The following is a 16,772-nucleotide window of genomic DNA, read 5'->3' on the forward strand; positions in this document are numbered from 1 at the left end:
CTTTCCCAGCCCTGAGCCCCCTGCCACACCCCAAACCCCTCATCCCCGGCCCCATCCCAGAGCCCACACCCCCAGACAGAGCCCTCACGCACCCCGCACCCTAACCCTGAGCCCCCTCCCACACTCCAAACCCCTCAGCCCCACCCCCACCACATATCACCTCCATATTGGTACACATAACAAAATTCATTCTGCACATGGACGTAAAAAATTAGAGGGACTATTGCTCTGGACTGGAACAGCACGATCACTAAGTGATAAACTGGAAAAACCACATGGAGAAATAAATGCCTACTTTCTGGCTGACTTAAATCAGGGTTATTAATCCTAATAAAAATTCACCAAATTTCCAAACTAAAATATGTATTTATCATTATAGCATAGGAATAAGCTTAAAATTATTCTTAGTATATTAACATTACTGTTAATTTACACAAAGCAGGTCTACAAATAATATAATTTCAACAGTTTTGAAACAACCCATCTTCCCAAACAGAAGACAATGGACTGCAATGGAGAAAAGGGGTCATTTGTTCATTGAATAAATGACACACATGAATACTTGTAAATATATACAGTAAATAGTAATAATATAATTAGCACTTGTTCAGTGGTTCCATTTTAAAAGTTACTATGTTAAGTATACAGAATCTCTCTGAAATCTTTCAAAAGAAAAGAAATTACGTAGGACCAATCTGTTGCATTTTCATCTACCAATCTCAACATTTGGTGGTTAAGTACTACTCTACTTTCTGCAGATGGAGAAAATGAGATAGAGCAGTAAAGCGTAGAGCTGGTAGAATGATTTGGGGGGGGCCAAAAATGCCCTTTTCACAAGATTGAAATTCTCCATTGGAAAATTTCAAATTTTGCCAAAGAAATTTGATGATCCTTTAGGAAACATTTACTTTGGGAACGCAAAATGATAGCTCCCCAGCTGATCACCAGGAAGGCTCTTGTCAGTTTCATTTTCTCCCACTCACAAGTGCCTTCCACACGGGCAGCCAGGAAGCCAAAAAATATTGTTTCAGTTCTCCTGAAATGGAATTTTTCAGAATTTGTTCAAATAAAAATGTCCAGCTTTTCACTTTTTGTCCTGAACTGGGATGAACATTCTTCCGAAACCTGAAAATGTTTCACGGGACGGTAATTCCATTTTTCCAGACAGCTCTAGCTAAGTGGTTTGCCAAAGGACACAGAGCACTAGACCACAATGCCTCTATGCATTATTCTTATTTATATTACTTGTAGCCCCCATAGCACCATTGTTCTAGGCACTGTACAAAGAACATGAGACAGTCCCTGTGCCAAAGAGCTAACAATCTAAGTAGGAAAGAGGCAAAGGGTGGTAAAAAGGAAGTATTATTACCCCCATTTAACAGATGGGAACTGAGGCACAGAGAGATTAAATGCCTTGCCCAAGGCCACAGACAGGCAGCACAGAAACGGATCCCATACCTCCCAAGTCTTAGTCCAGTGCCTTAACCACAAGATCAGCCATCCTCTTGTAGTTAACACTTATACATGACCCTTTCTATCACAGCCTGAACACTGTTCATAAATTCATATACTAAATACTTATTATATTAGTGTCCAGACGCCACAATCAGGACCAGACCCCACTGAACAAAGTACTGTGCAAAACACAAATACACCTGGTTCCTGCCCCAAATTCGGTTGCTACCTGAGGCCCAATCTTGCAAGCAGTTCCACATGGGTGCACCCTGCACCTTTATGGAACTTGCAGCATCAGGTCTTCAGAGAATGTGTAGTGAGAGAGAGAGGGAGATATTATATATCACACACATGCATGTGCACATACTTATTTATATATAGCTAAAAAGTAGTGTAACTACTTTCCTTAACTACCTGCTTGAAATATCTCACCATTATACATTGTTTAAATTATGTACAAGATATCAGCCTTTCACCAAATTGGTCAGCCTTTGACATAAGCCATCAAGTTCACAAATTGCTAAACACCGTACTCCATACTGCAAAACACGTGACAACATTAGTTTTGCAGTTAAGAAATACTGATGCAACCTTAACTGTTGCATGTTAAATTTCAAGGGTGTATGAAATGGTCATAATAAAATTTATTTCTTAGATGAAATTCTACATAAAACTATATCTCACTTTCATTTTGTTTTCACTTTTCATCTAAAGAAAAATTAAATCAGAGTGGCCAGTTTTAAGCTATGTGTAAAGGGAAAATAAGTAGATGTACAAATTAAGATATTATTTGTCTTGACACCAAGTCAAAAAAGGCATTAAAAACTGGAATTTGGCAGACAACTATTTTCTATTTGTAGCAGAAGCGGTAGCAACCATTAGAGTTAAGGCTGAAATGGAACTTCCAATAAAACACCCCCCCCCCCTTTTCTTTTTTAAATGGTTTAGGACAAACCATCTCAAAACAAATTCCTTTGGGGCCAAAATTGTCCAGAGTTTGGTCTGTGCCAACAGGCATCCCCCACATATACTTTTATCCCCCCGGAAAAGATACAGCAAAATCTGTTCCACTGTTTTTGTTCAATCCACATATGTACAAAAATATACTTTCCCTCTGTGTTCAGTTCAGAAATGTTGCGCACAGCTCAACAACAGCGGAATTTTATTGAGACTTGGTTTGGTTTGTGGATCTTACTGGAGTATAAAAAACAAGGCAAGTCTGAAGGAAACCAAGGCAGCCATCACGCAGCTATGGGCACTGAAATTTTTTCACCTATGCACACCTTCCACAGGGGATTTCTTAGCCCTACCTACAGCTAGGAAGGATGGGGATGCCCAAGTGCTGCTCACTTAGCAATCCAGTTTTTCTGTTCACTCACTGAAAACCAAATTTTCAAGGGCTTTTAAAGTACAGACTACAAACACTTTTGAGAGTTCCAGGAAATGCAAAATCTGAGAGGGACAGAATGTACAAGGTAGGAAAGGCCATGAGACTCCTCCCACCTATTCCCCAAAGAGGAGGGGGGATCAGTTGAAGCTGCCATCAAGGACTGAAGAGGGCCAGAAACATTTTTTTAGACATTTCCAGTACTAATACACGACCATCTGACTGACTGCCTATACATATACAAAAGCCTGACTCCAATTCTGGGGAGCGAACAGCGTGGAAGAAAGGCACATTGGAGTAGCAATGGTGGAGCTTTGGAAAGAAGAACAAAGCGTTGTGGTTCTGGAGGGAAATTTTAAAGATGCATACACAGGATATGTACTTTTAACATTTTATTTTATGTTGTCTATTACAACTTGTCTTTTTAAAATGTTTTAAAGAGTATTTTACTGCATAACAAACAAAAAGAGAAAGAGTTACATAGGAATCAGGTTTCAGAGTAACAGCCGTGTTAGTCTGTATTCGCAAAAAGGAAAGGAGGACTTGTGGCACCTTAGAGACTAACCAATTTATTTGAGCATAAGCTTTCGTGAGCTACAGCTCACTTCATCGGATGCAAATCAGAGTTCAGAATATTATATCAGATACCAAAGGAAAACTGCATTGTAAGTTACGTGGTATACAGAGATGCTTAATTACTATTTGTATGATCTCTTTTTACAAAGAAATATTTAACACAGTAATTCAAAATTCTAAATAATATTTTTTCACATCCATATAATATTAATTGTAAGTTGAAATATCATTACTAACATTTTGAGCAACAGATTGACTTGAGAGGCTATCTGTAGAATCTGAAGAGTCAGTCAACTGATTTGCCTTTTAGTGAAGTCTCAGAATATAAATATATGTGCCCCATCATTTATTGTCTGAGCTTCCTTCAGAATTGTTGACCCATAGTATTGTAATCAGTAGCATGAGGCAGGTTCAGACTTCAAGTTGGCACAGAGGTTATACAATAGATTGGGTAGACATGATTACAAGGTGTTTGCGAAATAAATCAGTCTATTTTTACATTATCATCCTTTTTTTAAATGCACACACAATATATGCATCGATATCATACATACACCCCACTTTGTAGAGGCACTGAATACAGATATCAGAGAAAGGGTTACACACTTTACACGCTACTACTTGTGTAATAAACGAATATACTATATTTTATTATTATTAAAGACGACAATGGTCTAATATTTCACAGGCTTGAGACTATGATGATCATATATTTTTAAAATATATATTTGTGAATATATCATTAGTAAGTATTAAAAAATTAGCACCTTGAAAAGGTATATGCCTGTACATGTGCTTATACTGAGATAAAGCTCTAACACTTATGCAGTTGTTAATCGTAAACTTTAAAGCCCTGCAAACACTTACACTGGTGCTTAACTTAATACACGTGGTAATCCCATTGACTTCACAAATTATCCTTTGGATTCTTGGAATTTCAATGTAGAAGTCCCAACAAACTTTTTTTTTTAAAAAAGGAATTTGTTACTTCAAGAATTGAAATGTTTCGAGCACTTTATAAAACACTAGTAGCTGAAAGCCATGCTACCGCACAAGTATATTTCATAAAATCAGAGTGTCTCAGAACTTAAAAATTAGACAGACTGCAAACCCCAGCGATGACTGAACCTGGTGACATTCTAAACAGAAAGAGCTCTCAGCCATGCTTGCAGCTGTTTCCATCACTTCACACTGACTCAACAGACATTCTAGACTTCAGAGTGACAATCCTGGAATCTTATTACTTTGATTGCGTTGTTAATATTGGAAATTAAAATACACTTATGAAATTTAATGGTTGCCCTTTGAATACGCTATATGATTTCCATGAAAAGAATAGAAATACAGCCTAACCTTACATTAAGGGAACTACTCAGATGCAGAAAGTCAAGCACTTAGGGAACTGTTTGCCAAGACAGTATTCATAAATTGTAATTATTGTACAGAAGATATCAAAGACCGTAAACAAGTAGTGTTGTACTGCTAGTGGCATAAGGAAGCATCTAGGTATATCTCACTAAAATAATTTCCCTGGCATTACAGAGGCATTGGGCATCAGTGCACCTTGATTCAGCCTGTTCTCTGCCTATGGCACACCATAGTTTAGGGCATGTTTACACAGCAGCGAGGAACATGGTCCGCACCGTGGGTAGACAGACACCTGCTAGTTCTGCTCAAGTTAGTGTGCTCCACGCAGCAGGATGGCCACAGCAGCACAGGCAGCAGTTGGAGCTGGCCACCCAAGTGCAAACCCACCTGACCCACTCATAGGCACCGACTCCATGGGTGCTCCGGGTCTGGAGCACCCATGGGGAAAAACTGGTGGGTGCTCTGCACCCACCAGCAGCCAAGCTCCCCGCCCACCTCACCTCTTCCTTCTTCCCTGAGTGCGCCGCATCCCCGCTTCTCCTCCACACTGCTATTTTTAAGTGCAGTAGCTAGAGCAGAGCGAGCATGCGTCTGTCTCCCCATGCTGAGACTTGCTCTCCCGACTGTTGTTTAGACATACCCTTAATCTCCAGAAAGCTGAAATACTTGGGGTTTGGTGAGGATTGGCCGGGGCGGGGGGTGTTCAATGGCCCATGATATACAGGAGGTCAGACTAGATCATCTAGTGGTCCTCTCTAGCCTTAAACTCTATAGGTACGTCTACACTGCAAAAACAAAACAAAAAAATAAAGAAGACCCTGTGTCTACAGACTTGGGCTACACTGCAAAAACAAAACAAAAAAATAAAGAAGACCCTGTGTCTACAGACTTGGGCTTATACTATGGTGCTAAAAATAGCCATGCAGACATTCCAGCTCTGAAGCACAGGGAGGAGGCTGGGTTTCAGAGCCCATCTACACATGACTATTTTTAGCACCATAGTGCAAACCCAAGGCTGCAGACACAGACTTTGAGACTTGATGACATAGGTTGTTTTTTTTATGCTGTGTATGTATGTAAGTGAGAAATTAAAATATTGAAATGTACTGGTAATTTGTTACTAGTTTTGTAGGAAGTAGGTTTAAATTTAATGTTACACATGAAATTGGACCCACAAAAAATGGTAACTTTTTCCCATGAAAACAGAAACAGACAACCCAACTACTAAGGTACTGCATGGCACGGGAAGGACAGCCAAGCTGGAAGTTAGTCCAGAGGATTTAGAAGATTTTTTTTAGAAGTGATTCATCCACTTATAAACCACTTTGAAATTATTTTCATACACATTTGGGGGGCATTAAGTATTTTCGAATTCGACTTCTTAATTTAGCAAAGCAGTTTTCGGTGACTCTCTATGGCTAATGATGCAGGAGAAGGATATGGACTACCACCACCATCAACAACTCCTCTTCTTCCGATATCTCTCGAAGTTTTCTAAAAGTCACCTTCCACACGACATCCTCTTGAAAGAACCTCAATTGACTCTGACATACGACTGTACCTCCCTTAACCTTCCCTTTCTCAAAATGCTTGAGAAATTCATCTCTCCAATTACCTTTCACACAATTTTAGTGTGGGTTTCGCTCTGCCCACAGCACAAACACACACTTCTCAATGGAGTCATTGCCTTCTCCCTCATTCTCCTTGATCTTAATAGACTTAATATCTTCTCCCTCAATATTCTTGACCTTAGTACAACATTCAACATTATGGAACTTCTAACCTTGTGACCACCTCCCTAGCTATGCAGGCATCTCTGGTCCTTTCACATCCTGGTATTACTCCTGCATATCAAACTGCTCACTTCTCTACCTCTGGTGGCAGAAGACACTCAGATCAAGATGGAATGCTGCATGCTTGGACCTGAAGTCTATATGAGCTACACACTGTTGCACTGAAAATAGGGGCAGCTGCAATCAACACAGATTTATACACGCTATGTATGGACTACTTCTTTTCCAAAAGGTTACCCATACAGCCTTGGGTTGGAGAAACCTTCAGAGTCCATAGTGTAAGCATATGGACCAATTTATCAGTTTTTTCTTCCAATGATTTCACCCCGATCTATAAACAGCAGAAGCTTTTGGTAATGATGGCTTGGGATTTGTTTGTGGGGGTGGAGGGGCGTGTGGGGAGAGGGGGTTGGTCAACAGAAAAATTTTGCTGTAAGTAGAGAGGTTCTCTCTAACAAACTGCAATCCATACACTGCAAATGCTTTGAAACAATTCTGGTGTAACGTTCCACTTTCCTCTAAGTGACGTTTCACTACTGTACTGAAGTTTAAAAATAAGATGTATTTATTTCCATTGAAGAAACTGCCTCAGATCTTCAAACAGGGATCAGGGCCCTGTTGTACTAGATACTGGACAAACACTGTGTCGCTGCTCCAAAGAGATTACAAGATAAACAAGGGGGAAAATATTGACTGAAGAAAAAAGGAGATAGTGGAGACAGGTGCATTATCTAAAGATATAAATGTAAGGGATAAACAAATAAAAATATTGAGGAATTTAAAAGCTAATTCTTTTGTATCATCAAAACTGATAGAGAAAATAAAAAATTGACTAGTTAATATTTGTACAGTGCTTTGAACCTATGAAGTAATATATAAATCAATATTATTCCAATTAGATTGGCGATGAAACAGATAGAATTTTCAGTGCGTTTATAAATATTTAATACATTTTGTTTCAACAATTAGGATGAGTTGTACTTTTGAATTCTGTGCCTCAAATTACAAAGCTACAAGGCCTTGTGAAGTGATTGTTAAGGTTATTTACTGAAGCCCTGCCAAAAGAAAAAGAAAATGGTTTTAAACCAAACATACAAGTTGAAACTAATTAAGATCTCTTATTTTAAATACAAGTGACAGGCTCTGTTGTGTCACCATTATGTTTTGTTGCTTTTACCTTGCAAAATGGGTTTCTTTTTATGATCAGATGAACAATTCTGCAAGGAGAAGCTGAATTACTTAATATCCATTAATGTCACATATCTGTGAGCCGCCTGCTGAGAACTACTGTTCTGATAAATAGCATTGGCAGATTAATTGGCCCTAAGGCTAATAAGTAGGGCCCAATACACCCCAGTCCCCAGAGAAGAGGGTAAACTGACCCAGCCTGCACTGTCAGAGGCAGTTGTGCTACAGAGGATTAGGATTTATCTCCCAGGGAAGGAGGACAGCTATAACCTATAGCAGTGGCTCCATAGGTAGAAAACTGCCATGATTTACACTGAATGGGCATCTCGCCCAGGTGCCTTGACCACACCATCTCCCCAAACCGCACTGCCCACTTTTATCACCATGTAACACCAACCGCAGTGACAGAGTTGAGAGCACATTGTCCTGATCCAACCCCTTCAAGGCACATTTTCTGCCACAGACCCTGGCATAATCCAGGAGCAAATCCACCCTTCAGCAGCAGTTTAACAAATTGGAAGAATAACTCAAATAGTAAGGCACAATCAGGAGGCTCAGAAATAATATTATTATTTTTAATAACTTTGACTACAATTTGTAGTTTGGTTTAAGAATTTTCAGGGAAAAGTACTCAGCAGTATAGATGATATTTTAACGTTGTCTATTAGTTAGTACCTACAACTAGTCCCATTCCCATCTACACAAAGCGATAATAGTTCTTAATACAATACAGCACAGAAACAGTAATAATTAAAAATAAATAAAACTCTACTTCATATGAGAAAAATATTTAAGCATGTGAAGCAAGTACTTATTAATTCAGACACTTCCATTTAATGATATTTCAAGATTCTAATTCTTGAAAGGAACAAAAAAAACCTTGGCTACAGAAACACTTATTCAAAGGGATTTTTTATTTGCCTTAGCTAAATACCATATAATGTGCTCTTATTTCAAAAACATCAATCAAGTTTTATAGATTCATGATAAATACAGTTGTAATTATAGCTCCCTGAAAATATTCAGCTGTCACATTTACCTTGTCAAAGTAAATAACGCTGTCATTTTAGCTGATGTGTATGACTTGAGTAAACATTTCAAAGCATGAATTTTACAACAAGACTTCTTCACTTAAACTGGTCAACATTAAATTTACTTCCAACTGCAATTTACTATGCTTATTATTATTCTTAATAAAAATTAACACTTAAATATATGATCTTAAAAGTATATTATAAAGCGCAGAAATCATGAATTATAAAATGTGTATTAAAGAACATGCCCATTGACCAGACAGCAAAGTGATGTTAGTATTGATATATCCCCATCATCACAGCATACAAGCATCTCACAAACAATGAATTTATCCTCATAACAACCCTGTAAGTTACGGAAATATCATCATTCTCATTTTGAAGATTAGGAATTGTACCACAACTATTTTTCACAACTGAAAAGTGAACTACATTTGAAACTAGTACTTAATATCTAATTAATTAGTTGCACCTAGATGCTCTATTGCTGATCACTGGGTAAAAAATTTCCCCCGAAGACAAAATTTAACAAAATTTTGGTAATATTGGAGATAGACAAATTTACCTACTGAAAGAAAAAAAAAAGGAGAGGTTACTTAACTTGTACAGTAACTGGGGTTCTTCAAGATGTATCCCCCAATGGGTACTCCACGTCAGGATGCACACACCGCCGTGTGCTCTTGCTTGGAGATTTTCAACAGCAGTGTCTGCAGGTCTGCGCCTGCATGTTCTGACTTGAGGGTAATATTGCGGGGGTAGAGGGAGGAGAACCCACCACCACTCCAGGTCCTTCTCAATCATGAAAGGACAAGGAGAGACTCTGAGGCCCACTGGGGTACAGAAACCCATTTGGATAGACTGTGTTGGGGATGTAGACTGTTTTGAACTAGGCTCAGAGACACAGAGAATTATAGCATTCAAAAACCAGTCGGAGAACACTTCAATCTCTCTGGTCACTCGATTACAGACCTAAAAGTGGCAATACTTCAACAAAAAAACTTCAAAAACAGACTGCTGAATTGGAATTAATTTGCAAACTGGATACAATTAACTTAGGCTTGAATAGAGACTGGGAGTGGATGGGTCATTACACAAAGTAAAACTATTTCCCCATGTTTATCCCCACCCCCACCCATTCCTCAGACGTTCTTGTCAACTGCTGGAAATGGCCCACCTTGATTATCACTACAAAAGGTCTTCCCCCCGCCCCCCTCCGCTCTCCTGCTGGTAATAGCTCACCTTAAGTGATCACTCTCCTTACAGTGTGTATGGTAACACCCATTGTTTCATGTTCTCTATGAATATAAATCTCCCCACTGTATTTTCCACTGAATGCATCCGATGAAGTGAGATGTAGCTCATAAAAGCTTATGCTCAAATAAATTTGTTAGTCTCTAAGGTGCCACAAGTACTCCTTTTCTTTTTGCGAATAGACTAACACGGCTGCTACTCTCACAGAGAATGTAGTCTTATACATTGGGTGTCACAAATGTACAAGATGCCATGTGACCCGAAAGTTGTAGGCAAGTATTTACTGTGGTTTGTGGACTCTATTACATTTTTATAACAAGGTTGGACATGGTGACAAATATGTCCCTGGGTAAATAGGTTCTGGCAGTGAAGGAATCCAGAGCGACCTCGATGAAGTCTATATATTCAATGGGTGAGAGGGTAGACTTTTCCATGTTAAGCAGAGACTCAGTGAATGAAATAGAGATAGGGCTTTCATGTTTGCAGTCTGAACCTTGAGGAACGAACGTCCTTTCAGGTGCCAATCATCCAGCTTGGGAAAGATGATTCCCATCTGTAGCCACGGCATGTGCGGCCTTGTTGGTGGCATCGAGCAACGGTTGAAGAGATGCTTTGGCAACTGTCCGAATTCTGTAATAAGGGCCTGAAATTGCGCCTTCTAATCCTGAGGCAGGTGATCAATAGAAGATGTAAATAGTTTGTGAAGTTTCAGAGTAACAGCCGTGTTAGTCTGTATTCGCAAAAAGAAAAGGAGTACTTGTGGCACCTTAGAGACTAACCAATTTATTTGAGCATGAGCTTTCGTGAGCTACAGCAAGTTATACTTTGCCATAAGGGCTTGGTAATTGGCTACTCTGAACTGTAGAGAGACTCTTGGCTTGGTTCTAGTCTCTATGCTTCGAAGGCACTGAGTCCGATGTCAAAGACAGCACCACTCTGGAGGATTTTTCAGTGTGCAACTTCTTGGTCGGTGCCACAGTTGGTACCGGAAGGAACAGGAGCATCGGCAGCATCCTTACCAGGACATGAGGTTGCCTGAGATTCAGGCTGCAGGGATGACTTTCCCCTGTTCTTGTCCCATTCTGGGAAGTTGGGTCTTTTCCTCTTCTAAGGTTTTGACAGTCCCATAAGGCCCCCAGAATCTTTGCTTATCAAAGAATCGAAGGCAGGAGGCCACTCCAATGTACAGGGGTTTAATTCTGTCCTCTCTGAATTTCCCAGGTCTGCTTTTAAATCCTAAGGAGATCTTACATTTGGTGGGAACGTGGGAGGTCTGACAGGGTTTGGAGTCTGAGGTCTTGGGCATAACCCATACTCAAGGCTAGGGATCAAGGTCCAAGAAGGCCCGAAGTGGGTGACAAAAAAAAAAGGTGGGGGGGGTGGGAAGACATGCCCCCCCCAAGAGCACTGACTGTGCTAAATTAACTGTAAACAAACACAAATAAAGAAAATACTAAGAAAAAATAAAATATAAGCAAGAGGAGTAGCCAGCCACATGGCTACCACAAGCGGACACTGAGACGCTCCATCTCAAGCCCCAGGCGGTTCAGAACGAACTGGAGTGGCAGTGGATCTGCCCCTCTTTATCTACCCATGTGTCAGAGCACGTGGGCATCCAGGACACAGGCACGGATTCACAGACGCTGCTGATGAGAATCTCCAATCAAGAGCTCACAGGCACAGGCATATCCAAACACGGAGCACCCATAGGTACACTACTCAAAGAAGAATGGGAGAATATTTCACAATTTGGTTACTTTTTACTGAATTCATGGGAAAAAAGTTAGAACTCTCTAGCAATCTTCCAGTTGTACTCATTTTTTGTTTACTCATTAATGAAAAATGCAAGCAATTACTAGGTCTTCTTTAGTGTATGCCCTTCTTTTAGTATTTTGATTTCCAATTCTTTACCTTGATATGAAAAATTCAAAAATACTTTTAAAGAATAGTGTCTTCAAAATTAAAAGACAAAAAGGTACATGGGAAATTTCCATGTTCAGGTTCTGGTCACAAGCACTTGGGACCTTACATTAAATTGTCATCTTGTTTTACAAGCTTGATTTTTATTATGTTCCGGCCATAGCTCTATTTTATCGTCATCACTGTACTACTAAAAGCGCATGACTCTACAGAAAATTTTACAAATTTCGTAAAGTGGTGTGTTATCAGTTACAAAAATACAAGATACACTAGGGACTAAATACTGGGTTAATGCAGTAAACCCACAGCATTCGCAGCTTTGCAGATCAACCATTTACTCCACCTGCACAGTTAAGAATCTTGCTGACATTTCCGCCACTTAAATCTTGTGTGATGTTGCGCAAGTCACTTAACTCTGCCTCAATTTTCCCAGTCGTAAAATGGGGATAATGCTTCTTACCCACCTTTGTAAAGCACTTTGAGGACCCAGAATTAGAAAATGCTATGTAAATACTAAGAAATGTTACTTAAAGTTGACCAGCAAACCAAGTTTTTACTTCCATAGTTCCTGGAATTTCTAAAAAGAAAAATAATCCATTTCTCTCTCACCTGCCCGCACGCACATGCACACACAAGAACTTACTACTCTTCAGTATCTTAAGTAAAAGATTAGAACAATAAAACTCCACTGACCTTTTCCTTAACGTAGACTCACAAACCTTAACCACTCTGATAACCTCTTTAACAGTACGTCGGAAATCATGCATTCTTGCTGCCACTAGAAGAGCTAGAGAATGAGCAGAGAAAGTCAGTGACAAAGATATTTAAGCAGAGCAAAGAAAAAGAAAGAAGAAAACACTGAGCCATGCAAGTACACTCTATCTCTGCTCTCAACTTCAGTTAAAGAACAGCAAATGCTGATGTTCAGCTGTATGCTTGAATTCAGGTGATTAAGGTGAATTGTACAAACTTTGCTTCCCATTCAATAAAATTAAGCCAGCAAACTGGGTTCTGTAAAATTCTATGCTTTAGTTGGATTTGGCAGCCAAAGTGAGCTACTCAAATACAACACAAGAATATAGAATTGTTCCATACACAAAAAAATGTAATTTTTTTCAGTAGCAATCTGGTCTTCATCAATAAATTGCTCTCCTAGAACCTTTACCAGAAGCCAAAAATAAGATATAGATTCCATCTAGGTAGTTGTCAGTACCAGTAAAAGATTATTTCCTATTATTACTATTTGTATTTCAATAGTACCCAAAGGCTCATGGAATCGGGACTCCATGGTATTAAATGATATACCAATGCAGAGGAAGTCATGGTCCCAGTCCCAACAAGTTTACACTCAGATTTGAAACAAGATACAAAACTAAGTGTCACAAACAGTGAGAGAGAGGGTCAGGGTACCAAGAAGATTGTGTGGTCACATGGGTTATCTGTGTGTTCTGCGTTATTGCAAAAAAACCCTTTTCTTTTACATATGTACACACTTAAAATTTGCAAATAATGTAAAGTGTTGAGATAGCCTATGTAATCAAACTAGCTTCTTGATAGCCTCATCGTATCAGCTATCCCTGACTCAACTTAACCTAAGTTGCTGGATTTTTTGTAGGTATTAGAGCATAAATGGGTCTCTTGCAGAGAAGCGTGATTAGTTCAGGGAGGGCACTTCATGCATGAGGGGCAGCATAAAAGAATGCATATAGATATTTGTGGGAAAAGAGGAGAAATGGGAGGTCAAAGTTAGTATCACTGGCAAGTTAGAGGGGATGGGGACTAAGCAATGGGGAATAAAAGTGATTAAGACAGGAGGGGTAGGTTCAAAGGTGAGGACAAAAAGCTTGAATTTGCAGAGCCAGTAGAGGGATTTCAAATGGGAACGAGGAGTGACATGGGCAGAGCAACAGGGAAGGATGATGATCTTAGCAACTATATTTTGCACATATTAGAGTGAGTGATATGGCTACCGAGAGGAGGGTAGAGTAAACAAGCTGCAAGAACATGAGGGCCTGGAACAAAAGTCTTAGCACCATGGACAGAAATAAAAGGTTGAATTTTGGAAATGCTTTGGATGAAGAAGTTGCTGGATTTGAACATGGCTCTGCACGTTTAGGCCATAAGAGCAACGGGTATCCAATAACTTCTCAGTTAAGAGACGAAAAGTCACCATCTGATGACTAAACCCCAAAACAGAGCCTTTTTATATAGCAAATCAGATTGGCACTTTGTGCGCTGAACAATTGACACAAGATTTTAGATACCTGCTCCACAGAGCCCCGATGGTCGGCGTCCTGTGTGCATCCAGTCTCTTTTCATCCTCTGTAATAATCTTAGAGCTGTCATTGATACCTTCTGGTTCTTTTCTCCAAATTCTAGCATGTGCGCAAAACGAGGAATATATAAACATGGATCTGCAACACAATAAAATACAATTATTTCTAATCTTGACTTTTAGCTTTTGAAACATGCACCCTGAACAAGTGTACCACAGACATTCCATGGTTGATTTGCTATGTATCTCAGTAACAGAAAACTCCTACAACAATGCCTTTTTTTTTTTTTTTTTTTTGGAGACTGGATCCTTTGACCTGGTTATTCTTTAGAAACACCTTTTTAATCTCTGTACCAATTAACAGCTAAAACACTAATCCTTTTTTGCTTTACAGTTAAACATTTTTAAAGTATCCTCATGGTGTATTCCACATATACTCTTAGCCACTGTTCTGCAAAGACTGGTACATGTGCCTAACTTTATGCATATTATGGACATTAATGGGTGACTCCGCACATGTGTTAACTCAAGCATTTGCAGGATTGGGGGATAATTTAGATCCAAACTTTTTAACATTCACCGGTACAGCAACATGTATACTAACTTATGTGTCTCTGTACCTAACTGTAAATTATTACCCTTTGAAACATAATTAATCTGTTTATAAATAAAATATTACTACCAAAAGTCTACACGTATCTCCAAATTTAATCAGCTACAGTTCCTTAATCAAAATTCCATAGTCACCGATTCATACTCCAGCAATAGAAAAAGCTGTTTATCAGGCACACCAGAACAGAACTTCAGCTGGTGTAAAATGTCATTGACTTCAACGGAACTAAGATAATTTACACCAAATAAGTATCTGCCCCTCTACGTATAAGGTAATTTCAAATTTTGGTGTTATCAGCTATAGACTAATAGAACAGCAAAAAGCTGTCTGTAGGGGTGGTTGCTTTACCTAAACCAGCTTCTAGTTTATCAAATAGAGTCTTTTAAAAGCTATGCTCTATACTTGTTTACTCTTTTTTCTGGGGCATCATTTTCTCATTTCCTGGCAGCCTCTTATCACTTGACCCAAAATCTATGGGGTATGGTAAATTGTTAACTATTACACTCAACTCAATTTCCTTAGCTGATTCCCCATTTGGGCACTTTAACTGATAAAGATGGTAGAGTACTTCTGCTGAAAACATTCATTTAAATAGTCTTACAGATTTGCAATTAATCAAACCAGTTACATTTTACTACTAAGTTCAAACAATGGATACCCTGTTGCCATTTCCAATTACCAGGATTGCACTACACACCTCCAGCCTTTCCATTTAAAAGTCTGCATATTTTACTTTAAATCAAAAACTTCGAGACATAAGTATTTCTCCCAAAGAATTTTGAAATTACAAAATGGAATCAACTAGTAAACATGATTATAAATAAAACAATAGAAATATAAGGAAACAGAATAATTTCCACTGTTCTCCAATCATCATCCATATCACATCTAACATCAGGGATGTCTATCTAACAATGTATTTTAAGGTGTTTATCACCAAAAAGTAACTGGATTGTCTGAAAGAATACACCAGGGAAATCTACCTTCAAATCCTTCAGTTTAAAAAAAAAAAAAAAAACACCACACCACCACCACTATAAAGGTCTTTCAAAACTATGGTCTCATTTTTAAAAAAAACTTAACAAAAACCTGTTTAAGTCATAATTCAACAAAACGACCCTTTAAAGTGAAAACTCATTTCTCTAGCTTTTTACATTTCCAATTTCCATTTTACATTATTCCAAAACACCAAATGTGTAACGGTGACAATTCCAAAATCTTCACAAGTTCACTTGGCAGGGTTTATACAAAACGGCTCAACTTACGTGGGAGCTGAGGCCACTTAGCACCCCAGAAAATCAAGGCCTCAAATGAGGGGAGGAATTTATTATTACTTTAAATTCTTCAGAGCATTTTTTCGGTGTAATTTCTATGAACTGACAAACATTTGCATTGTAGCTTTCCAGGAAATTCTGCTGACATTCATGCCCACAGATCATTTGACAGAAACTAGTTTGTGCTACACATTATTAATTTACATTTTTAAACTAGCAAAACAATCGGAGTCTTGAAAAGTAGTAAATGCAAATGACTTAAACAAAAACAAACACTGAAAAGAAGCTCTCCACCAACCGGCAGACTGCAAATGGCTGTAATGCAATATTAAGAGTATAAGAATTAAATGTAGGTCTAGGATGAGTATAAAACCAACTTCTTAACTGGATGCAAACAAGCCAACACATTTTTAAAAAGTTAAGTTAGAAGTAGAATACTGCATTTTTTTTTTAACTCATTCCAAATAAATGCGCAGATACTACAGACTGCTCCAGGCTGGCAGAACTCTGCTCCCATACAGAGTCCTATTGACTTCAGGGAAATGCCGTGCATTTGCAGGAGTCATTCTGAGCCAAACAGCTTGCACGATCAGCTACTAGTTATGTTTATTTATGCTACTACAGTGTGCACTCTTCAG

At 38.8% G+C, this 16,772-nt stretch overlaps 1 protein-coding gene across 4 annotated transcripts in view; it reads right to left on the reverse strand.

Annotated features, from left to right (window-relative positions):
- Positions 1–16,772, reverse strand: part of BRF1 (BRF1 general transcription factor IIIB subunit) — a 227,545-nt gene that overhangs the window by 106,194 nt on the left and 104,579 nt on the right. For 3 of the 4 annotated variants that reach the window (XM_074956371.1, XM_074956369.1, XM_074956370.1), the window contains 2 exons: positions 14,237–14,386; positions 12,666–12,759 (listed from right to left, as the gene is read on the reverse strand). In XM_074956371.1, the coding sequence (XP_074812472.1) occupies positions 12,666–12,759; positions 14,237–14,386 (244 nt within the window). The remainder of the gene's footprint in view (positions 1–12,665; positions 12,760–14,236; positions 14,387–16,772) is intronic. The other variant, XM_074956372.1, reaches the window with a different exon arrangement.

This window comes from Natator depressus, chromosome 6 (genome assembly GCF_965152275.1).
Source record: "Natator depressus isolate rNatDep1 chromosome 6, rNatDep2.hap1, whole genome shotgun sequence".
Lineage (NCBI taxonomy): Eukaryota > Metazoa > Chordata > Testudines > Cheloniidae > Natator > Natator depressus.